At 40.8% G+C, this 24,374-nt stretch overlaps 2 protein-coding genes across 6 annotated transcripts in view; both read left to right on the forward strand.

The window, feature by feature from the left end:
* LOC128893592 (dystroglycan 1-like) overlaps window positions 1-690 on the forward strand; it is a 31,424-nt gene extending 30,734 nt beyond the window's left edge. For all 5 annotated transcript variants that reach the window (XM_054154660.1, XM_054154657.1, XM_054154661.1 and 2 more), the window contains one exon: window positions 34-690. In XM_054154660.1, the coding sequence (XP_054010635.1) occupies window positions 34-257 (224 nt within the window). In that variant the 3' untranslated portion in view covers window positions 258-690. The remainder of the gene's footprint in view (window positions 1-33) is intronic.
* A 7,109-nt stretch (window positions 691-7,799) lies between these two features.
* On the forward strand, window positions 7,800-23,981 carry LOC128893603 (carbonic anhydrase 2). Its single transcript, XM_054154694.1, has 7 exons — window positions 7,800-8,315; window positions 14,111-14,311; window positions 16,922-17,043; window positions 19,312-19,407; window positions 20,947-21,061; window positions 21,607-21,785; window positions 22,264-23,981. The coding sequence occupies exons 1-7, from the start codon at window positions 8,276-8,278 to the stop codon at window positions 22,330-22,332; spliced, it is 822 nt and encodes a 273-aa protein (XP_054010669.1). The 5' UTR covers window positions 7,800-8,275; the 3' UTR covers window positions 22,333-23,981.
* The last annotated feature ends 393 nt before the right edge of the window (window positions 23,982-24,374 follow it).

The following is a 24,374-nucleotide window of genomic DNA, read 5'->3' on the forward strand; positions in this document are numbered from 1 at the left end:
AAGATCGCGAGGGTATCTTTCTGTTTGCTACAGGTAACAAGTCACCGGTCATTTTGAAGGAGGAGAAACCACCTCTACCGCCTCCCGAATATCAAAAAACTGAAGACGGAGCAGACGTTCCTATGTTGGCAAAAGAGAATTCGGAGGAACCGTATCAGCCGCCGCCGCCATTCGCCACGAACCGAGACACCAATCGTCAGAATCGCCCCAAGCCTACCCCGACGTACAGGAAACCACCTCCCTACGTGCCCCCCTAACAAAATACGGTTCATTCGCCCACGCGTAAATATATGCTAGCAATGCTCGGAGACTCCCCAATTCACACGCAAAACCAAAATAATTACCAGACGAAGCCTCAGCTTGCCGTTGACGTCGATAGCTGCGGATCTCGGAACGTGTACAGCAATCTGTAAGGCTTTAGTTCATCCGGTATCATCGAGGTATATACCACGCAGATGAAAATTCGTTTATTCGTTTGCGAGGACACGCTGAACAAAATCGCGCGTCGCACAATTCATTTCTTTCTTTCTTTTTTTCTCTTTTTCTTTCATTTCACTTACTTGTTTTTATATATAAGCAACATCGTTCGTTTGCCGCTGTTCAGCCGCGGTAAGATACAACAATTTAAGAGAGATCCCATCAACGAGATCCTCGAATAATCTATCTATCTCTCTCTCTCCCTCCCGCCCCCCCCCCCCCCCCACTTTGTGTGTGTGTGCGCGCGCGTGTGTGTGTGTGCGCGCATGCGTGTGTGCGTGTGTGCGCAATTTTTCATTATCAATCGATTCTGTATTTCACGGGAAATTTTTCTAGGGAATATGGGGATACAAATCACGCGTTGCCTTTTGTAACGAATTCAAACTGTAGAGGAGAGAAAAAGATTCACTGCTCCAGACCGGGTTCAGCGGATTTAGGTTTTAGGTTTACCGGTAGAACCAAACATACATCGATTGTTACGGCGACGTATTCGATCCGATGTGACGGACTCGGGGACAGCAACGATACTCGTAAAATATTTCAGTAATCAGTGCCATTTTTGTAAGCAATAAGAGTATACTGCCGCGAGGACAAACCACGCGTAGTATGGTTCTACGACTTGACGCAGTTAAAACTGTTGTTAAACGGTCTCGAAGTATCAATGAATATTGACTAAACGAATCTTCTTATCGTACAACATACCTACAACGTGTAACACTGCCAGTTGATTTAAAAACAGATAAAAAAAGAAACCAGAAGTTTCGAAGTATTAATAGAAGGAGAAGAAAAAGTAGAAGCAACGTAACTTATCGTCGGATGAGGTAGCTGCTCGTCAATCGAGAAGGAATATGGAAAACAATGGACGGAATTAAATCATGATCAACCCGTCCGACGGTCGGTTATCGAATCAAAGAATTAATCTTAGAGAGAACTGAGAATTTAAAAAAAAAAAAAACTTAAACGAATGTATTCGTTCGTGCGATGCCATTGCAAACGTGACAGCAAAATGCTTCCATTGGCACTGTAGGCCATGCAGAATAACAAAAAAAAAAAAAAGGGAAGAGATACTAATACTAATACTGATACTAATACTAATACTAATAATAATAATAATAATAATAATAATGATAACAACAACAACAATATATATATAAGTATGTACATTACCTAATTGTCGTTCGATAGAGAGTCTGCAGTAATTAAAACTTAGATGAATGTCGTTCAGTGCTACCAGACATACGTCATAGCATTTACGTTTCCTTTACTTCTATTTCGTTTACTGCACAACGTAACACTGTACAGAGAAAGCTTTCTGTTTGTTTTTTACGCACAATCTGACAATTTTTTTTTTTTTTTTTTATTATTATTATTTTTTGTAACGCTCTGTAACTTTCGTCTGTAAGATTTTGCATTCGACTCTTATTTTACGATGAAAAACTTTTTACAAGTTTTTAAGGTGTATGTTGAATACGTTTTAAAACTACCCGAAACGTTGAGGACGAAAGTTATTTAATTTAAACATTTACATAGTTACCAAGCCAAAAGATACTTATTTAACGAAGAATGGAGAGAGAGTGGACAAAAGGTGGAGAATAAGGTAACGAGAAACCCGTTTAATAATGTATACAAAAAAGTTTGACCCATACCGTTTGCATAGGGTACATGTATACACGTGTTTTATAAATGATTTTTTATCTCGTCAAATGCTCTGTTGCAAGACTTTTACGTAATTCGAAGTGCGTTTTCTAGGTACGATACGGGTATATGCGTACGCCGTTTTTTCAACATCTCGATAATTTCCTAATATTTTTTGATGAAAAGGAAATGCGAGAGAAAAAAAGAGAAACGATATCTTTTGCGCACCTCGAATTTGAAGGCTCCTTTTACATTCGCTTGACAAAGACAGGTAGTCAACGAATCTGCAAATTTGGGGTCACTCCTACAAACTCGTGTGAATGATGATAATGATAATGATTGTGTATGTAGAATGATAAATGGACGTTTCGTATGCAAGCTAAATTACGATATAATATATTACTATTAATTCACATCTTTATAATGTAGAAAATTTAAGTATATTTACACGACAAATCTTTTTTCATCGCACCTTGTTTATCGCAGTGTGTACCCAACGAAATACACTTGATCCATGAAACGGAAGCGTTACGTTGATCCGTGACTAATACGGGATGAGATATAATTCGTAACGAATCGATTTGGAAATGCGAAATAAAATTGATTCATACCACGCCTCGTTTGGCAGAAAGGGCTTGAGTCGAGCTTGAAAATTCATCAACTATATATGTGTCTGCTCAACTGTACCTTTGAAAATCTTCTACATACCTTTGATGATACCTCGTAATATCTGTTTTTATGTGTACAAATGAATAATGACGTCCCTGAAAATAATACAACGGGTTTTTATCGTTTATTCGTTCTTTTAACTCTCTATCGTAGGTATAATGTACGCAAAATCGGTAATTCAAGAAAAAGTATTTAGCTCAAACTAATAAATTAATACATTTACGGATATATACACAAGTAATGAAAAAGCGAAACGAAACGAAACGAAACGAAACGAAACGAAATTCATACAATGAACCGTTTACTGGCTAATAATTCGGAGTTTTATTATCGTACGGATCACATCTTACTACTCAATTTACTTAAAAATGAAACTGTCTAGAAAAGAATGTAACACGTTACCATTCATTCTTGGACGAATTATGTCCCATTTCCGTGTACTCGACAGAGATGGACAAAATTCTGATCCAAGTAAGAAATTTGGAAAAAGTAACAATCGGAATGGTGCGTAACGTCAAAGATCGGCGACGATTGTTCGCAATTCGTAACAATAATCGCTAATCAGTAACGAGTGTCGGTTCAGTGGTCGGCAATTTGTATTCGTTGTCTGTTATTCAAACAAAATTCTGTCCATCTCTGGTATTTACTCGACTAGCGAAACCTCGGAAATATTTTCTATTTTTGTATAACGTTTTAGCGTAGCTCCTCCTGAAGAAAATTGAAGCGACACGGTCCAGGAGGTAACCGCGCTCGAGCTTCGCTAACCTCGATATCTTTTTTTGTACGAAAGGCTCGAGCCGCGGGCAAGCTCCGCGAGCACGTGAGGACTACTTACGTACGATTAGTTAGTTAGGCATCTCCCCCGAACCCTGGTTACGCGCTGCGATAAGAAAGGACACTCGATATCATGCTTTTAATCATATCATCGCTCTAACGCGTAACTCACAACCGCTGCAATTGTGTTACCGTAACAAAACGAACAAACAAGAAGAGAACAATGACAATTATGTATGATAAATGTGTACAATATTTAATAAGACCGGGACACATTCGTGTAAAGATGGTGAGTCGAAAGAGGACGAGAGACAAACAGATGTTTTTGAGGTGTAACAAGACGAGAATTTTCGTTTAACTTGTCAGAGTGGTTCGAAAGTATTTTGTGTATATAAAAAAAAAAAAAAAAAAAAAAAAGGAAGAAGAAGAAGAAGAAGAAGAAGAAGAGGAAGAAGAAGAAGAAAACAGCGAGAAAGAGAAAACGAATGGTTAAGAATCGTTGGACTAATGTGAAAGTAAGAGAGAATGCAAGTTGGACCCCGATTCCCGATTAAAGCAAACGAAAATGTTCCACTGGAAACGAGAAAATACGATTGCGGCGCGGCGTCGCGCATAGGAATTTCTTATACACACACACACAACGCTATATATGTATAAGAATACATATTGACTGGGATTTTCAAATTATTTTTGTTTGCCGTAGCGTAACAAATCGAAGGGAAGAAACGTTCTTTGCAGTTCGCATCGGTCGAGGCGTCCAATTCCGAGCGAAAGATAAACGCGCTTGCTCGCGATCATCCTCGAGTGATGATGAGGCCGATAACGAACAAAGGAATATCGAAGTAATATCACACGTATACAGATATCTCTGACAAGTACTACATATTAAACATGTGTAAAGTTAAGGAGTTAATAAAGCCATTTTAGGATAGCCGGCATTTCTTTCTGATTGTAAGCGTTAATCGCGCTCGTCACTTGGAAGAAAATTCTTCTTTAATTTCGCAACGATGGATCTGATCCAAGTGAGCCGAGGTATGATTTCCAACGGTTTCACTATACCTTTTATTTTATTCTGAATGTTATTTCTTAGAGGGTTTACACCGAAATGGAGAGTAGTGTCCACCTCTCCACCTCTCCATAATTGTAAGTACATCAAGTTTTTCACTCTTGCCTTTGACTCCTAATTTGTTTATCGATCTCTGTCTCTGAATTCTTTATCTGAAAATATCTAATCTACATATAACGACTTGGTAAGCTATTAGAATTCCAAAATAAGCTATAACAACTGTTTTCTAAATGTTTTGCGTTTGAATCGAAAAACATTTCTATTCAACTTGAAATTGCGGGGCCATGCAACTCGCATATGGTATACCATATGTACTTGCATGCGCTTCACTGATACATGTTTCGTTTTTACAAAGAGCAATTGGAACAAGGTACTGCGCGCACACGTGAGTGTTTCGTGATGAAAAGTTGGCGTCTGGCGTGGCACTCGATGCAGTCGTTTACGTAAACGATTGACAATGACTTAACGAGGATTAATTAGATTGGACCTGGTAAAGAATTCTCGCGACGGATCGTTACCGTGGCCTCGCTTTTGACTTTGAAGTTGTACGCCCGTGTTGTTTGTTTTCTCAAACGATTACGCTTCTTTACCAACTTTTACCGTTCTCCTTTGAGAGATCCTCAGAGATGCCACTAGAGATGGGGGAACTTTATTCGAACAATAGATGGCAATAAAAGAATAATTTCTTTGCGAAAGTCGCTCGCAATAAATGCATACCTACATCTACATCTACATTTACTTATATCACAAAAGTAAACGTTGACGCTGAAATGTAGTTGAAAGAACACTGTTGCGTATCTCATTAGCATTTCCAGCCCGATCGGTAGTCACGCTAATGACTAATGCGCATAACAACAGGCTAGCAGGATCTACCGAGTAGTCTAACCAAATTAGTGCGAATTACGGTTTGCATAAATCGTTTCGACGACGATAAGTACCCGTGGAAATATTTTTATATACCAGCTAGTGGAAAAATGATACGAGATGAAACAGAAATTTAAACTGTACTCGACATGTTGGAGAGAATTAATTAAAGTAGGATATTCCAATTCGTAAATGTATAATTAATTTATTGATATCTACCGTAATTTGGTTAAATTTTGGTCTGTACAATGTTAAGTTTAGAAAAAGTTCAAAGTTTAATCATTTGCCTACCGTTACAAAGAGTAACATGTTGGTTCCGATTATTTTCGTATCGAATTTGAGAGAATGATCATCGATTGGCAAATATTTATCACATTTGCTGACACAGCGTAGCGCTACGTCCTGACGATTTCGAATTCGTAATCTCTAGTTAATACGGAACGGTTTAATTACCATGAAGGTCGAACGAAACGACGATTACGTAATAGTTTGAGAAGAATTCAAACCAAGTATCGTTTCTCGTTGACCAGCATTGAAAATTAAAATGCAAAGTCGATCGCATTCGTGCGGCTCTCGGTGAATGTATAATTGTACGGAAACACATCGCGCGGCCGATAGAAATTAACTTTATTTCTGAAACGTTGAAAACAATCGACTCGAACGGTAGATCGTTAAAGTTAAAGAAAAGTATGAACGTTCCAATGACGAGTTTTACGATGGAATTTGCTGGGAATTTATTCATTTTCATTGGAAGCATAGGAGTGCGGCCAGCTTCTTTATTGATATAACGAAGACAAAACGATGCGACGCCGACCACGCGAACATCGGGCACGTTCCATGACATAACACTGACGTGACAATGTTATCCAAGCTCGATGAAATTAAAGTGGCACGATCTTCTCGATCCGAGTTCTTCGTTGCCTCTCCTCTCTACGCGTAAGGAGATGGAACTCTACGCTTTTCTTCAGCTTCTTTCGAATCTACTCATCGTCGTCAGAGTTTCGTTGGATACGCTAATATAGATACTATATTCGATATTCGCGGTGAATCATTGGCATCATTGCTTTTTCCGAGCTAACTGTGTTTATTTTGTATGACAGTTTCCAGCAGGGTACGAATATGTATAATATAAATCATTTTTGTTATACACATTTCTAATGATAACATGTTCTTCTTCTTCTTCTTCTTCTTCTTGGAAAACGAAAAGTGACCGTTTCTGCTTAAAATATTCCAATAAACGGATGCGGGCGTCAAGTACCAACGTTTATTTTCACTACTCTGTTTACTCGTTGGAAGATGATGAAACGCACAGACGCAAATCGGATTTCACCAGAACAAAATAAATATTCTTTTTGAATATAAATTTGTACGTACTGGTAATTACTCATGAATGACGACGATGAAAATAATAACAATTTGATTATCTATAAGAAACATTGAACGGAGAGTATACTTGAGACGAAATGGACAAGTTAAGTCTAACTAATCTAATCTCTTCTCTCATCGGTCATGAATGATAAATCCGTGTTAGCACTCGATTAATTGTCGAGTCGTTGAACGCGATCTTTGGTGAAATTTTCAGGTTGCTACGCAACTACTCGAAATGTTTAAAGTTTAAAGAACAGAGACGGTCGTCGCGTAACCGAGCGAAGAATGTTTAGAAGCGCAAGTGCTCGATAGCGTATTTGATTTCTCGGTTGTAGGACGATAGATGGGTGTCATGTTAGCTTATCTTGCCATCAAGATTAATCGTGATCGCTTTACGACTAGACGGAATTAGAAAAAGTTACTTTCTCATGGAGTCTTTGGCGTTGGCAAACATTTTCTTAAATCATCGACAAAGATAAAATGGTTATTTCGTTAGATCGAAAGATGGCCATAAACCTCGTAAACATTCATCTATCGACAATTTGTTCAATGTTAACGATACTTTTGCTTTACCCTGCGTAAAAATGTCGTGCTTTGCAACTGAGAATGCAACCTCCAGATACGAGGTGGTAAAACTACCAAAAATTGAGTAAACGATCATATCGGTTACGTCTGTAAAACCGTAAATACGTAAATGTTATGTTAAATAGTATCGAAATTTGTTGAAGTGATTTGTATATGGATAAGGATATGCAAATATTTGAAAAAGCACGAGTTAGCAAAATGATCGATGTCGATCATAAGTAAGCACGTGCTAAGGTGCACATGGCGGGATTGGTGGGGTAAGTTTGCGGGCACGTGTAAACAAGTACCGGCGCACGCGCAGTCGGTCTCTCCGGTGAGATATGGGTCACGTGACAGGGCCCGCGTATAAAATCCAGCGATCGGCCGGCCGGTGTCACATTCGTCAACGATCTCTCCAGGGACTAGGTAAACGCCTTTCGGTTCGCATCGCACAAGAAAGAAGAAAGGAAAAAAGTTGGAAAGCCCTCTCAAACATATACATATATATATATATATATATATTGATTCGTTCAATTTGAGACGAGTGCGATCAAAAAGTTTCCATATACGCAACGCGACCGTTCGAAACACAAAGTACAAAATAGAAACGGAGCAAAAACCAGTTTAAACTGTCGAGCTGTCAATCGACTCTCGATATCTCGTTTCGAGTTGGAATCAACCATCGCCGTCAGTGTATTCGATCAGTGTAAATTTCTTTCGAATCAAGAAACAAACGTTAGAGTGACGTGTTCGGTTTAATCGAGGACCAGAAGTGGACAAGACGACTCCGTGCAAACTCTACTCGGATCTCAATTTCGCGGATCTTAATTTTCGATAAGACGGTCATCGTTTCCCGTGATGGAGGATAAAAACCAATGGGACTATTCTCTCCAAAATGGTGAGCTTCTATTTTCATTAATTTTTTGTTTCTTTTGCGATTGATCGGTTGGTTGGATGGTTCGATTCGCAAAGTCAATTTTCACTCATGTAGCATTTTTTACTAAAAAATCGTTTCTGTAAGTGAGTGAGTAAGTAAGTAAGTAAGTAAGTAAGTAAGTAAAGCTGATGTAAAACACTTTTTACCATAGTTGTAGGACGATAGATTATTGAACGAGAGTATACTTGAGAGCAAAATCTTATCATAATAAAGGTTTGCGGTACGTTGATCGGAACTTGACATTTTTATAAGTTTTCAAAGAATCGAGGAAACCGTAAGACTCGAACAATGCTCGTGGAAATCAATCTCAGTCGTGACTAACGATAAGAAATTTTATTATTTTTTATCCAACTATAATACCGAAGCGACGCCGACGGCGACGGTAAGATAAAATTGTTCTCGATCGATTTAACAAAATGTATAATTGTTGTTCAGACTTGGCAAACACGTATCGTTATATTGTTCTACTTTCTTTCTTTTTATTAAACAAAACGTACAACGAATGAATCATCCGTTTCCTGTGGTCTTATTTAAAACGATAAAAAAGAAAAGAAAAGAGATAAAATCCGATACGACAAACGGAAAGGAATATCGAACTTGCCAATTGTTACCATTCAAAGCATATCTATGAAACTTGATGCATATTCGCGAAGCGTATAGATTAGATACGATAACATCCAGTCGGTCAATGTTATTGTTTCGATTTTACCGGTACGTCCTTTTATTACTATTATAATTGTGTTTTGTATTATCGTTGAAACGTGCTTATTAAGAATTACAATACCTTGCTTCTGTACAATCGAGAAAGTAAGAAACGGATAATTTACCGCGTAAGACGAGTAGTAGTTGGCAGTGTCCCGTTCGAATTCGTAATTTGTAATCCAAGACATCATACGTATACATACCTATGGACTTGTAATTGTACATACTTTGAGGTAGAACTCGGTCAGAGATAGAGTTGAATCTTAAGTTTCGATTATGTTGAAGGTGTATCGTCGATATTATTGATCGGCAATCGCGTTGGCGGTATTCGTAAAGAGAATAACTTGATACATGTATACATATTTAACCGAGGAAGTGCTCGTCTAAATATTGCAGCCACATCCGTGGTCAGGAATAAGCTAGTTAAATTTTTCGATGGAGAAGTAGATTCATGGATTTTAATAAAACTTGATTAAATAGTAGTTTTCGACTCGGTTTGTTTCGAGAAAACTATCAGATGATGAGTTGTTAAATCTTTTATTCGTTATTCGATGTATTTTGTTCCTAGATAACACGTTTGTCCGTGTTGATCCGGTTGTATCGTGTATATCCTTACGTAACGAATGTAACGTACATCGATCGTAGATATGATGTTTGAAAAGAAAACAATAAATAGTATGCCTCGAATATGATGGTGGCCGCCTTCTCGTTGGAATCGAAACGAACTTGAAATTGGAAAATATGGCGCACACACACACACACACACACACACACACACACACACACACACACACACACACACACACACACACACACACACACACACACACACACACACACAAAATTGGTTTGGTAGATAGGATTTCGTGGCGGGGGGGTTCGATTCGGCACGGTGTCACGATGACACCAAAGCTCACTGACCTAAGGGCATTGTCTTCGAGTTCGAATGCGGCGCGGGCGTCCCAGTCGTGCCAAGGGACCGGACGGGACGGCCGTGCCGCGGCTTTGCCCTCGGCCAGGCTATAGAGCACGGGACACCACCGAGTCCGTGGCTAAAGGAAAATCAATAATTTTCCTCGTTTTGCTTCAGGCCGATGCACTTGTTCTCTCCTAACAGGCATAGGCGTGTCTATTCTGTGGTCGTTCTATCGTTGCGAAAGAGTTATAGGTACGCATCGGAGAGCCGTGTACTCGGGTCTCGCGTCTCGCGTCTCGCGTCTCGCGCCTCTCGCCTCGCGCCTCGCGCATAGGTACCAGTCGGATAACCTGTGAAACGTGTATAAACCACGTGGAAACGGTCGTACATACATTGTACCGACTGTGGACACGTAAATATAACGCGAGAGCGAAAGGGAAGCACGTGCATACAAGTACGCTTGTAACGGAGGTACGAAGATGCACGTGTTCCCAGATCGCATACGATGCAGCTAGAGTTAGCAACCGTACTCTTGAAATACAGTCAGAGTGTATGTATAGGTACACGTAGACGCGTACACTCTTTTCCAAGTGGCAAAACAATGTACTCTTATTTTTCATTTGTCCTAGTCAACATTTATCCACATTTATTATTTAAGCCATGAGGTGCAAGGTGAAAGAGCCGAGCCGTTGGTCAAAGAAAGATGATGTAGTAGTTACCGTATAACGCAAATAGATGAAACAAAGTGAAATGTAGACGAAAGACTGCGCGAGCGTGCAGGAGACGAGTCGCAGACCCAGTTTCGTTTCGTCGGTTTACTTGGTTACCGTGCACACTGCTCACCCCCTCCAAAATGCCCTTAATCCGGAGCCAATTTGTCAGCGTGTTATCTTTGAACCAGCATGAGTGCAATTGCAAACTCTTGCGAATACCGTGATTTGCATAAATTCCTAGCCGGCGCGGCGCGGCGCGGCGCAGCGGCGTGCAGATCGACGATTAAGTCATTTGCTTTCCGACCGTGTACAGTGTACCCTATCCGCTTGACTCGGCCAACTGGATAACTATCCCGATTCTTACAAAATCTACCCAATTTAAAGAAATTTAAAAATTGTATATACTATAGTTGTACGCGTAAGGCGATTTAAAGGACCAGTTATTTTATTTGAAACATAAATGTTTTTTCCACTATCCGTCAAGATGTTAAAAACTTGAAGTTTGTTCTGCTTCGAGATATCCTAGATGTGTAAAACAAGTTTTCCATAATATACTTTAAGTAGACACGCGTTCCGTTGTGTATCAGCCGAGGAAAAAATCTCGGATACAATAATTTTGTATTGCTCGCGGCGGCAACAACGACGCCGACGCGACGGTCCGAAGGCGCTGTTGAAATTCACCCTAATGTTTTTTCCTTCAGTTCGTCACACACATGCAACGAAATTGGGGTCATAGAGGGAATTTCGTTCGTTACAGAATGATCGAGGTCGACGTCCTCGTTCAATGACGCAACTACCTGCACCTGATTTACGCGTCGGATACGGTTCGAGTAGTTTTCACATCAACATTAAACCATTAAATGATTAACGATTGCTATCGACAGGGGAAGAGGTTCACGCATCATACAGTTCTAAACACACAGGTTGTGACTTGTTTGTCGTGGTTCTATGTTTTATCGTTGTACGTATATCGATTTTAGCCGTTTCCGTACTGCACGCGTTCTCGATTTAATGCTCGATCAAAAGTAACTTTATTACGTTAAATCGCGAAATAAAGTTGCAATTATTACTACTACTACTATTATTATTATTATTATTATTATTATTTTAGGTCTGGAGCATGAAAAATGTTTACGCAGGGCATTCTTTAAAAATGTAGGTTCCGCGAGGTAAAATCGAATCTAGCTGATAGCGTTTTAATGCATGTAAAATGTAGGCACCAACAACAGGTATCCGGTGAAAATAAAAGAATTCCTACTGGCGTCTCTGTGCGAACTTGACTCATTCTCAAATATGGAACACAATAGGCTGAACAGGAAGGCGTGACGTGTGTACATACACATTTATGAATATATGTATGTGTTTTCTTTCCCAATCCGGCTTCACGTAAAAGGCGCGTATACATAGGCACTGTTGCTTGCTCGTAAAGAGGATTGAATCGTAGGATCGAATACGCGTACACATAGAGAGAAAATTATACATCTCGGGCGACCGTGACGCGGAAATCCAACCGAAGCAGAATCTTATCGAAAATTTCATTTCAGTTTACTAATCGTGTTTATTTGGTATTCGATGGGATATTAAGTGCATGAAATATGGAACAAAGTATCGGTCTGTAGACTTAATAAAAAGTAACCGCGAAGGTCCGAGGAGAAATGAAGGCGATTCCCTGCGAAACCGTGATCTCTGATCAGCGCACCGTGTTATGTCTCGCGTTTTCTCGTGGCTCGTTCGGCAAGGTTGAACGAACCTTCAAACAGATCTCGACGACCTCGAGACGTTATTCTTCCTCTTGGAACGTACCGAGCTCTGTGATCGTTCGCCGTCAATAGAAATCTCAATCGGACAGGACTATGTTGTTTGGGCTATGCATCACATACCAGCTCGCCGCGTTATCAACTGAAAGCTTCTTAAAATAGAAACTAACGACTGGTTCGGACAAAGATGGATATCGTGATCGTGATTAAGATATCCAATCTTACCTACTATTCAAATAGTTTGATAACACCAGGTGACTTTACTCGCCGAATAATAGATGACAATCGTTACATTTTTCTATCTATTTTGTTTTGTTTTGTGAAAGATTTTGTCCATCTTTAGATTTAGATGGACCAAGGCGATGACACGTTCTTCTTGTACGAAAACAAGGTTAAAACAGATACGTATTCGGTGTATAGAAGCGCATCACGGTCGACCGAATAGATGTACAAGTATCACACTTGGCACAGTAATGGACCGTGACGATCGTGAACCGGCGGGCATAATCGCAATTGCGTCGCGCGATTGTCATCATCACGTGCTGTTTAGCAGATGCAAACCACGCGGTTCGACCGATAAAGAAACGTCTGCGCGGGATAGTTGTAATTTGTAATCGGTATACCTGAAAGAGAGTGTTTTCCCTCGATAATTGTTATTTATATTGAATATATTTGAACATGCGAGAGGGTTTCAGGATGGAAACACAAATCTGTGCCAAATGATTTTTATTTCGACAACTTGCTGAAAATCCACCGGGCGACTGACGCTCCGAGGCCGGCAATGCTTGCGTGCCGTCAAAAGAGCGCTGATCGACGAATCCTTATACAAACAAAGTTTCAATCAAAGCAATGCCAGCAATTCATCATCGCATAATTATTTCGGACGCTGCTACCGAGAATGTTAGCAACGACGCGATAACTTTGTCGCGTAGATTTCGTTAAGGAACATTAGTTTGTCGATGAACCATGTACGATTATTCAATTATTCACTGGTAATAATCGTGTTTGACGAACCGTGTTTGCGCAGTACAAGTAGAAAAGCACCGTCATGCGGGTCACACGTCGAGTGGTAGTAGAATAGATGCAAATGTATGAATGCGAAAAATCAACGAACCGAACATTAGGTATTTTCCAAGTTGCAATTTCCAATTGCTAATTTTCTCGCGAGCAAACAAGATTGTAACATAAATGATGAAAATTGACAGACGAAGAATTTGATTTATCTTTGTTTTACGGGGAACAATGACTGACGTTACGCTGTACATATAGCCACATACGTACATTATAGTAATTGGTGGTTTCAAGGTTTCAGACACTAGGTACACGGACGGTGTCGAAAGACACGAGACGTTTACAAGAATGACTCTATCGCAAACGATATCGGTATCGCGTGTCGCGACGAAGAAAGGTTCATAGAGTGGCACGTGACATACGCCGCCCATGATAATGAGTTTCTTAAAGTAGGCGATAATTTATCCCGTTTGTCAGCGGAGCGGCACCAGTGGTCGCTATTTTCACACGATATCTGTTGCATAATCCGTGCTTGCATTTGGTAGCGTTATCATCGGCGCGCTATCAATGTCTTTACGTTCCAATGTCCTTACCATGGTCTGGTGTTATCACGGCATGGTACATAATATTAAGGAAGGAGGAATTTGGTTGTTGCAGGACCCAGCACATGGGTAACGAAGTTTCCAATGGCGGCAGGCTCCAGGCAGAGTCCGGTGAACATTGAAACCGATCGTGTAGAATCCGACCACGAGGCTCTAAGTAGCAAACCCCTTCGATGGAAGTATCCGGCCACGGCTTCCCGGAAGCTCATTAATCCGGGTTATTGCTGGCGCATAGACACCGACGGTGTGGGCACACGTAAGTTTCCGTTAATATTCCATCGGTGATTGGTCTACCAAGTGTTGGTAGAAATCGTAGCTTGTCGATTCCGTCGTGTAACCCTTTTGTGCGACCCGACGCGACCCGACGCGACCCGACGCGACTCGACGCGCGGCGAAACAACGGCTGAAGAGCTCTCGGGGTTTAAAAAACGGCGCGGACGTGTCGTGGGCGACTAGTCGATGCATTTACATGCAAAGCTAAGAACTCGCGTTCGTTAGCTGAAAGTTGGACGCGCATATCCGAGCGAAACGATTGCGATCGTTGATCGATCGGCAGGCAGCATTGAATTGCAGATTGGCCGCGAATGCTGCAAATACATCTCGAAATTGGCTCTCGACTCTCGACCGTTGATGATTTCTTGGGACGAGGTCTGTCTCGCTTGCAAGTTGCGAGACTAGAGCGTCGGCGTCGGCGTCGTCCATGTCGATGTCGGTCAGGAATAGGATCATCGATCCTCTGGTCGCTTTAAGAAATACGAATCAAGCGATTATCGTTGGTTTGTTTTTAATCTCGGAGACACACTGGCTCGATAACTATAATCACCTCGCGATAAACGGCCTCCCGAAAAGTAAGAAATCCGGTATGGTCATCATCTTTCGATCTTTCGACTATATGCGACTAGCGTTATTCAATCCCGAATGTTTGCTCGTTAAAAGCGACCGATTTAATCTCAACCGGTTCAAAGTAGATTTTAACATAGTATTAACCGCGAGCTGAAGCCTGCTGCTTGGTTGGGCGAGCAGGCCACGAAACGCGCGGCTCTAATCGTTCCTTTCCGACACCGTTAAGAGAAACTCGGCAGAAAAGCTCGAGTTTGCGCTCCCTTGTTGATAAAAGCGAAATCTCGCAATTATTAAACTTAATCCTCGTCGCATTCAACAACTACCGACCTTACAAATTATACGCCGGATTCAAAAGCAGACTCTAGGAAAATTGCATGAAACGGAAACGAACGTTTTCGATAAGTCGATCGGTCGTTGAGTTGTTTTACTTGAAAGCACAAAGAATTTTACTCTATTAACGAATCCAAATTATCAATAGGTAGAATCAATATTTATCTATGCTTCGATATAACGACGATATCGAACAAGTTTTACAAAATGTCCTATTAGCAATGTTATAGGTGCAATTTGGTCTGTAATCGTATATTCTTTTTACTTGGATCGAGTATCAACCGAGTGTTAGTTTTGTCAATAGAACATGGATCGTCTAGAGATTAGAAACACCACGCAGAACTCGGTTTATCTATGTAGCATCATATAACAGTAAAGTAAAGTAAACGTTTTACGCACATGTTGATTCAACTGTTCGTACATAACATACCTATGTATATAGGTCGTTATCTTATCGTTCCGAATCAGCGATGCGTTGCCTATTATCGCTATAGTAATGCGAAATTGTAACTTTGATTATGCAACGAGTGTATCGCGGAAAAATGAAGCGACTTTGAAGTGTAGCGACCCGAAATGGATACGAGTGCTCGAAAATGTTGCCTTCTCGGATAAAAGTATCGGACGACGCCGACTCGACAAAGCGATGGTAAACGGCGAGCGTCTTTTTCTTCGAACGTTTCGACGGCAGTTTCGTGACGCTTAGGAGGCGCTATTACCTTCGCGGAGTGCTTGCCGCGTCGGCGGCAGTCGGTGTTCTCTTGAAACGAGGACGACCGTGCCGTGACGCATTATGCGTGCTCATATGTGGCAGGAACGAAACGTTTACATGACAGAAATAGAGCGGAATTTCAGGGAATCGATGCAAATTATGGTTCGAGCGGTGCGATACCGTGGCCCATTTGTTTCATTAACACGATGACAAATCGTTCGAGATGACCGACGAACGACGAATCCTCGTTCTTTCGTCGACCGGCAAACAGTTGTTTGCCTTTGACCAGCGCACCGTCAATATTTACTTGGTCGTTGGCACAAAGTAACTGCCGGACCACTCTGAAACGAACGGGTGCTTGCTTTGATTTGCGACACGAAGGAAACTTATAACGCGACCAGTCTAATCTCAGACCAATCTCAAGTACCGAACGAAAAAGTGATTTCCAATAATATTTTCTACGCGAAATATTTTCATGCCCGCGCAAACACGCAGACATATACATGTATTTATTCGTCCGATGTATTTCGTTAATAAAAATAACTCGCTCGTTGTCTGGACTATTTATGGTTCCCCCGTACTATTATACTATACATGTACCGTTCGAGTAATTCGGCTAATCAAGAGTTTCCTGTAATTCAACGCTTTCAAACGGTCTGCGTTCTTCATGATGCGAAGCGTGAGAAAGAAAGAGGTCGCGAAACTCGTTTTTATTCGTTTTTATTCGTTTTTATTCGTTTTTATTCGTTTTTATTCGTTTTTATTCGTTGTTATTCGTTACTCGGCCATCGAGTCTATCCGATTCATTGTAGTATTTTGCAACTCCGTATTATTTAAATACGCTTACGTCGTTCCATCTAAAACAAACTGGCGAGAAAGGTGATGTGTATCGTTTCGAGAAATTCGTAAACGTTTCGTTGTCTGCCCATTCGAAACGGATTTAAACGAAATGTCTAATAAATGAAATTATTATCGTCGTTCCAGTTTTGAGCGGTGGCCCGCTTATGGATGACATTTACAAACTCGAACAGTATCATTGTCACTGGGGATGCAGCGACTCTAGAGGGTCCGAGCACACCGTGGATGGACAGGCGTTCGCTGGCGAGGTATGTTTAAAGTTGACAAGAAAATTTGCATGTTTTGTTTTGTTTTGTTTTGTTTTTTATGTCGATTTTTATGTTTCGATTGTCGCCGTTTAGGTGGACGCAGAACAACAATACATTCGTATTATGTATAGCGTTCGCAGTTCTGAATGCCGTTGAAACGTAAAGAGCTTAAAAGAACGCGGTCGGGATAAGCGATTAACTGGTTCCTCCGACGCGACGATCGCAGTCAGCGTCTAGTCCGCGGTAGATGGTTAATAATTCACTCTCACGGAGCATGATTCGCGTCACGATCATCGCATCGGTGTACGATCTTATAGTCGCTTCGACCTTGTACGAACACGCGCACTCTACGTATCGTCCATGACTCGAAGATCGCGATGTTTGCGTTCGGAGAAAAAGAACCAGAAAAGAATTACCTTTGACAAGGTAATAGTTGTCTATTTTCGAAAGAAATAACGCGAAGGAAAGTAACGCATAGAGTTTAGGAATTGCGAAGCGTTACTCGCAATAGAAAAGTATACTCGAATACAAATAAATGATTCTAAAACAGTGGCTAGAGAAATGTACATATGTACGTAGCGATCGAAACGAGTACGTTGTATTTGGCCAAGTTTTTTTATCCATTTGCAAAGTGTTGTTCAGGACCAACGAGTACTCGGAATACGTGGTAACCATATTACTCCTAGAGGCGAACCGTACAAGTACAAGTTGATCTGGATTTATCTTGAATGATTGCGTGTCATTCATCATGGACGTGTCTAATCTTAGATTTCATATTTAAGGTTAAGAGGTTCTTTCTTGTCGACCGAATGCGCGAGATGTTCTTTTGTATGGGTAGTTTGTTAATAAGTATTGCTTGCGTGTTGCTTCTTTTGCTTCGTACACGTCACAAGAAACGAAGAAAACAACAAGTCTTGTTCGACGACTGTCTCATTCGTAGAAAACAGTTTACAATATTAATATCGACATATTAATTATTGTTTATTTCTTAAAAGTCATTTTGCACCTTACGTTTTCCGTACACGCATCTTGAAATGTTTCGTGTCGCAACAAGTTTAGACAAGCCGCGAACAACGCCAAGGGAAACGATTACGATGTAATTAGCGTTCTCATTGAGGCGGCAAACATTTGTATGGAAATTGTAATTGAATTATGTAAGAAACGTTTGAGACAAGTTGGCGTCATCGTTGTCCTCGAGCAATTCTAACACTTGTCGATGAACTCGTTTTACAAAAACTTTCAACGAACCTGGAATTATCCTACTATCCTTACTAAACTTGAACTGTTTGTGTATCAGAGTATGCTTATTCTTGTTTTAAATCGAACAAATATATGTACATCTCGACTCGTCTAACGAAAGTTTGCTATCTCTCTCGTCGAACCTACGGTTGAAAGTTACATTCATCTTCCAAGCACGTTTCTCTTGGGTTGTTGGATGCACTCGGAATGCACCAAAGAGAATGGACTTGGTTCTCAGCTGACGAGAAGCGCTCGCCAGATGGAAAATTTGTAGCGACACGTATCAGGCGTTAAGTCTGTAATTATTCAACGATTCAAACAAAATTCCTGATTGATGAAATGTTACATTTACCTACTCGAGAACTCGAGTAAAATTGCTATCTAGTATCGCGTTAGAAACACGTGTAATCGAAGGTGCCGAATAATGTGACGCGCATCCAGGAAATGGTGGAATAAGATAACATCGAATGACTAACGAGGTAGAAATCTTTTTTCAAAGTCACGCGCGATTACTTTTATTCATTGTATAAATATTTTTCGTAGCGTTATCGCGAGATGCATCGATTTCGCTGCAAAGGATCCGTTAACCGACAATGCGATATTCCATACACAACGAAACTTATCTTTCGAATTGTTTAAAGGACTATTATAGTCGTTAGATATACCGAGGTTTAGTTTCGTTTGCTTTCCAACGATTATCGGTGATGATTATAGGTCGAATCGACTCACGGAACAACAGTTTTCGCAAACGACTCGACGAGCCGGTTCGAAGACCGAGTCGTACGATGCAATTTCCAATTATTAACGTTGATTAAATAACCAACTGCTATTATCTGTTATCGTGATGCAAGCGACACGAGGAAAACTTGCGAGCAGTTTCTTTTTACAGTCTGTGCGCAAGAAAAATGATTGTAATTGTATCGGAAACCGAATCAACAGAATCAACGTTTAATCAACGTTCAATTTACACTTTTAACATTTCCTTCATTTCTTTTCGAAATTTATCCATTTTCGTTGATTTTGTTGCAGTTACATCTGGTACATTGGAACACTAGCAAGTACAATACCTTTGCCGAAGCTGCGAAAGCATCTGACGGCCTCGCTGTTCTCGGGGTTTTTCTGAAGGTCAGTAATTTTATTTTATCCGTCCGTCGCCGTCGCCGTCGCAACGCGTTTCCTAGATCGTACCTACACTTTCCTTTCCACTTTGCTCGGCTTGACCTTAGCCGCGTATCACAGATCACGTTTTGTTTCCGTGTTTTTAATCGACTGGTAAGAAACGAGTGCAATTAAAGGAAAATTGAACGTTCGATAACGAATACAATGGACAATCGAAACATTTCTTTAATTAGATTCGAGGAACATGTAAACGTTTGGAAATGGTCGGTTACGATTGCGCACGATTTCTATCGGTGTCGTGTGTTTTTCGTGATATCGATAGTTGGAAGCCTCCTCGAGTTCTCTCGCGGTTCTAATTCGTTTACATGCTGTTTGTTTGTGACGCGTTTGTACGGGTGCAGCGTATCGCCACGTATCACCACACCATCCACGGCATCTCTATAAGCGCTTAAATAAGTTTTAAATAAGTTGACAAAGCTCCGTAAGCAGAATCCGTAACGGTGCGGTGTTTTGGATGGCCGCCGTACCGCGTCCGTTCCATCGTCATCCGTTGATTGGCCTGTTACGTAACAGACACTGTATTGTGCGTGTACAAATTCGTAACCGTATTATAAGCGTTTCGTTGCCTATCGTGCGACATCTAAGAGAATTTTTCTCACAAGAGTCATGCTACGTGGCGAAAAAGTTTGCTAGCAATTAAAGTCACGCAGCCCCGTAAAAACCTGTCGACGAATGCTAAAAAAAGTATGCACCGCGCGTCTACTTTTGGATTAATCGTATCCGATTCCGACGATCCGACGATATCCGAAAGGAACCAGTACGATCCCTTGAATCGGACAAATGATCTCTGAAACTCGATTTCTTTTTCAAAACTCTGCACGGTTTGATTGCGCAACGGCTGCTGTTCCGGACGTTTCAGACTCGTTAAAGTCGTTCGAACGCTGCGTGTCCACGCGAGACGAGATCAAATGCATACGATCCATTCGATTGTATCGGTGTTTGCTGGGTAATAGTAGAGAGCTACTCGTCAAATGACATTGCACAATCGATCGTTTTCATTATGTTAATGTTACGTCGAGACGAATTTCCATCGAGGAAACGAATCGTTGGCGAATAGAGTAGATGATGGAGTAGGTTACGTCGCAAAAGTATTTTTGCAGTTTGATTCTTCTGACAAGACGTCGATACGCCGAACAAATGATTAGATATACATATAATATGTACATGCTCCATAGATGTACACATTCTCGGTGAATAATGAACATTGTATGTACGATCGTTGGATAACGCTCGCGATCATTAATACCAGTCGCGTGGAACATTCGACTGACCGCAATTCCATGGACTCTCTTACATGCTTTCCTATGTAAATCTTTTTCTTTTTTTTTTCTTTCCTTTTCTTTTTCTTTTTCTTTTTCTTTTTCTTTTTCTTTTTTTTTTATCAGGCGTTCGCGACGCGATCGGAACAACATTGTCTGCTTGGTGTACCGTTTCAAAAAAAAACATGCGATACGCAAAAGAAAATTGTGTCACGTTTGATTTCAGGTGGGGAAAACTCACCCAGAGATGGACAAGATAGCACGGCTGTTGCCGTACGTGTCGCATAAGGATGAAGTCGTAGAAATTGCTGAACCTATCGATCCTGGTAAACTACTTCCTGGTAAGTATCTACGAAATGTCATTCGTGAGTTTTCCTTGTAGCATTAAAGTACTCGAACTCGAATATTCGATATTCGACGTATATCCACGTCTTTGAACGTGATTCAATTATGCACAAAGATGATCATTCGAGTTGTTTTTCTTGTCTTGGCGTTGTTATTCGATGCTCGAGACAAGAAGGTTGAAATTTGTATAAACCTCTCCAAGGAAAATCGGTAAACTCAACGAAAAGCGATTCGTCGCGTCGCGTTGTTTGCGTCACGCGATTACCACCACGCCAACGGAATTAGAAAGTACAAAGAAAAAGAAAAATATGTTTGAGGAATGTTACGTACCTAAATAAAATATGTATATGAAAAGACTAAAATAAAGATTTGGTACGACGAGACGTGTAGTCGTATATCGTATATCGGAATTGTTACTCGATACGAGTAAAGGTTGGAGGAACTATCGGATAGGTTTGCGTTTCACTTTAATACGAAATATCTCGTACAAAAGTTCCGGTTAGTTATCGATGGTTCTTAAATCGTTTGTCCGTCGATTCAGATGACAATGGCTACTGGACGTACTTGGGTTCGCTGACAACACCCCCCTGCAACGAGAGCGTCACTTGGATTTTGTTTAAAAAGTACATCGAGGTATCCCATCATCAGCTGAACATATTCCGGAATTTGCGAAAGTTTACGCGCGAAGAGGAGTGTCCTTGCCATGAAAACCATGGAGCGGTAAGTATGGTCGCTGTGCATAAGTAACGACAAAGTCGGTTGGCCAGAGGGAAGGTCACCGAACCGTTGGCGTTGACGTTGACGTTGACGTTGACGTTGACGTTGTCGCTGTCCTCGTGTACTGTTGAATCACGGTCACAGTCCGATCGCTACCGCTAACAATAAGTAACTCTTTGTTCCGTCCATCGCATCGGTTTACGTGCAAGTCCAAGTCCGACAAGCGATCATGATTCGTAACGGAGAAGGCGAACCATTAATCGTAGCCAGCTACAATCTACTTTTCAAATATTTCTAAATTTTACAAAGTTTCTAAGGAGCCCTATTCTTCCCCTCGATAGAGCAGTAGCTAATCCGCGCATATTTTTCTTGTGTTCTTTTCTTTTCTTTTCTTTTTAGCCTTTATCGCGTTTAATGAATTTCTGATTGGCGGAATCACGGCCCCGTTTCCTAATTCCGATGGTTTTCTTCTGGTTTCCAGGTAATCAACAACTTCCGTCCGCCACTACCGCTCGGAAATCGCGTGCTAAGGGAGTGCGGCAGCTTCTGAGCCTTTTTCGTTCTGACGCGCGTCGGTCTCTACTAACTAGTCGATGTCGGCAGAAAAAGGACCGGAAGGAAGGAGCTACACACAGCTTCGCCCCTTTTATCGAGATCGATCGCGAGCCGATCCCGTTCTGTTCCGTAACCTGAACCTTTCCCCGGGAAAACAAAGTGCCTTTTCACATAAAAGATAAAACATACTTCTAGTTAGGCCGTGCGTTACGCTTGGATCGAGTCTGGACTCTCGGCACCACGACATACGGGACGTTCGATGGCCATAGCGTAAAAAGCAAAGCACCAAACACACATGCGTTTCATTACACACGGGTATAGATTACATTCTTATTCGACAATCCAAGAAGGTAACAAACAACGACCTTCCATTTCCAGCAACGTGTGCATTTCGTGCGCATCGAAATGTTTATTTCGAGACTAGATTACGATTGCTTCGTTAACGGATCGATCCAAGAAACGTACGTAAAATATGCGTGAAATTTTAAAGAATGTAATCTTTATAGTCTTGGCGAATAACGAGATTCGTTGGACGCTAACGCTTCCGTCCATTATTGGCAGATCCACCAACAGTCTAGCGCAATTTCTATGAGAAATAAATATAATGTTAACCGTATGAACTACGATACGGTCCATGCATAAATATTATCCATTTTATATCGAAATAGCAAATGTTGCCTTTGGATTGGACTCGAGGATCGAACGTTCGGCTAGAAAAATGGGCATAAAATTGGAGAATATACCATTATCTTTCTGCTAAGTAATTTCATTTGAATATACGATAAAACAAAATTGTCGACTCGACATGTCACGGTCGAAGTATGATTGATGGGTCGTGCACGCCACTGTGCCTTTTAATTACTAGTATAATTGTAAGTTGTAACAATTGTATAATACCGACATGTTAACGCATTCTTGACTCGAGTCTTTGGGCAGTCTATCAAGTAGGCTTTGGAGACGAATAAGGAAATTGATCTACCTTCCTTATACATATACATACATTTTGTTTTTATTTTACTTGACACGATGCTTTTGTCCGTATACTTATTCGATATACGTTCAGAATCGGATGACGTAACGAAGAAAATAACAAATGTAATTATAACGTTGTAAATACTAGATGCAATCGGTGTACCTACTTTTGATGAAAAAGTTGAGACGAAGTTATTTACACGTTATCTATGTCATCCGGTTCTACATTTGCATGACCGTTGACTCTGAGCGTAAATCGAGCCGTCGTCGTTGTACCAGTATAACGAGGTTTTGCTTTTCAACGTGTTATTTTAACGCGTGTTTGAATTTCCAACCGGCATATTTTTCCCTCTGCGACCCTCCCTCATCCCTCATCCCTCATCCCTCATACCTCATACCTCATCCTTTGATTTTTTTTAGAAAATGTATAGTTACCGATGTACTAGACTCGAATATTTCTTCCTCCTGCTGCCGGAACAAGCTCCGTTAATGTATTCGTTTCGCAAGTATGCCGGTTATCCGGGATTTCTGTATATTTATTGTTAAACACGTGAGAAACAATCTGTATTTGTATTTCGTAGAATCGACTGTGATAAGAAGAAAACATATACGACGAAAGAAATAAAGTACCGTGAGATATCACGGTCATATGTTGAAAGGTTGAACCATTAATCTATGTGCATACGTATTTTCCCCAATTTTCCGATTATCACAATATTTCTTTTTTCTTCCTTTAAACGTTTCATCGTTTCATCGTTGATTCGTCCAAGTCACGAATTATTTCTATTACAAATTAGTGGAGAATGATTTGTGATTTACAATGCTAACGTATCCAAATCCGAGTGCGTTTGGTGTAGAAACTTGAATACGACTCGTAGGTAAACACTTTCTACGAGCAGCAGCCGGTAAAACGACTTTATAAATATAGTATCAGCTATCGAGAGGTTGCGTGTGTGTGTGTGTGTGTGTGTGTGTGTTTCAACCGTTAATGCAGCGGCCTGAGTCTTCTTCGAAACCGGTTTCAATGGATCAGAACATTCCGGGATACTTGATTGCGTCGCGCCG

This window comes from Hylaeus anthracinus, unplaced genomic scaffold, assembly GCF_026225885.1.
Source record: "Hylaeus anthracinus isolate JK02 unplaced genomic scaffold, UHH_iyHylAnth1.0_haploid 3, whole genome shotgun sequence".
Taxonomy (NCBI): Eukaryota; Metazoa; Arthropoda; class Insecta; order Hymenoptera; family Colletidae; genus Hylaeus; species Hylaeus anthracinus.

Excerpts from the sequence above, each read along its gene's own strand:
- LOC128893603 (XM_054154694.1), top strand. The coding sequence starts at position 8,276 with ATGGAGGATAAAAACCAATGGGACTATTCTCTCCAAAATG. Across the intron at positions 17,044-19,311 it reads GACAGGCGTTCGCTGGCGAG|TTACATCTGGTACATTGGAA; the intron begins GTATGTTTAAAG and ends ATTTTGTTGCAG. Across the intron at positions 21,062-21,606 it reads TCCTGGTAAACTACTTCCTG|ATGACAATGGCTACTGGACG; the intron begins GTAAGTATCTAC and ends CCGTCGATTCAG.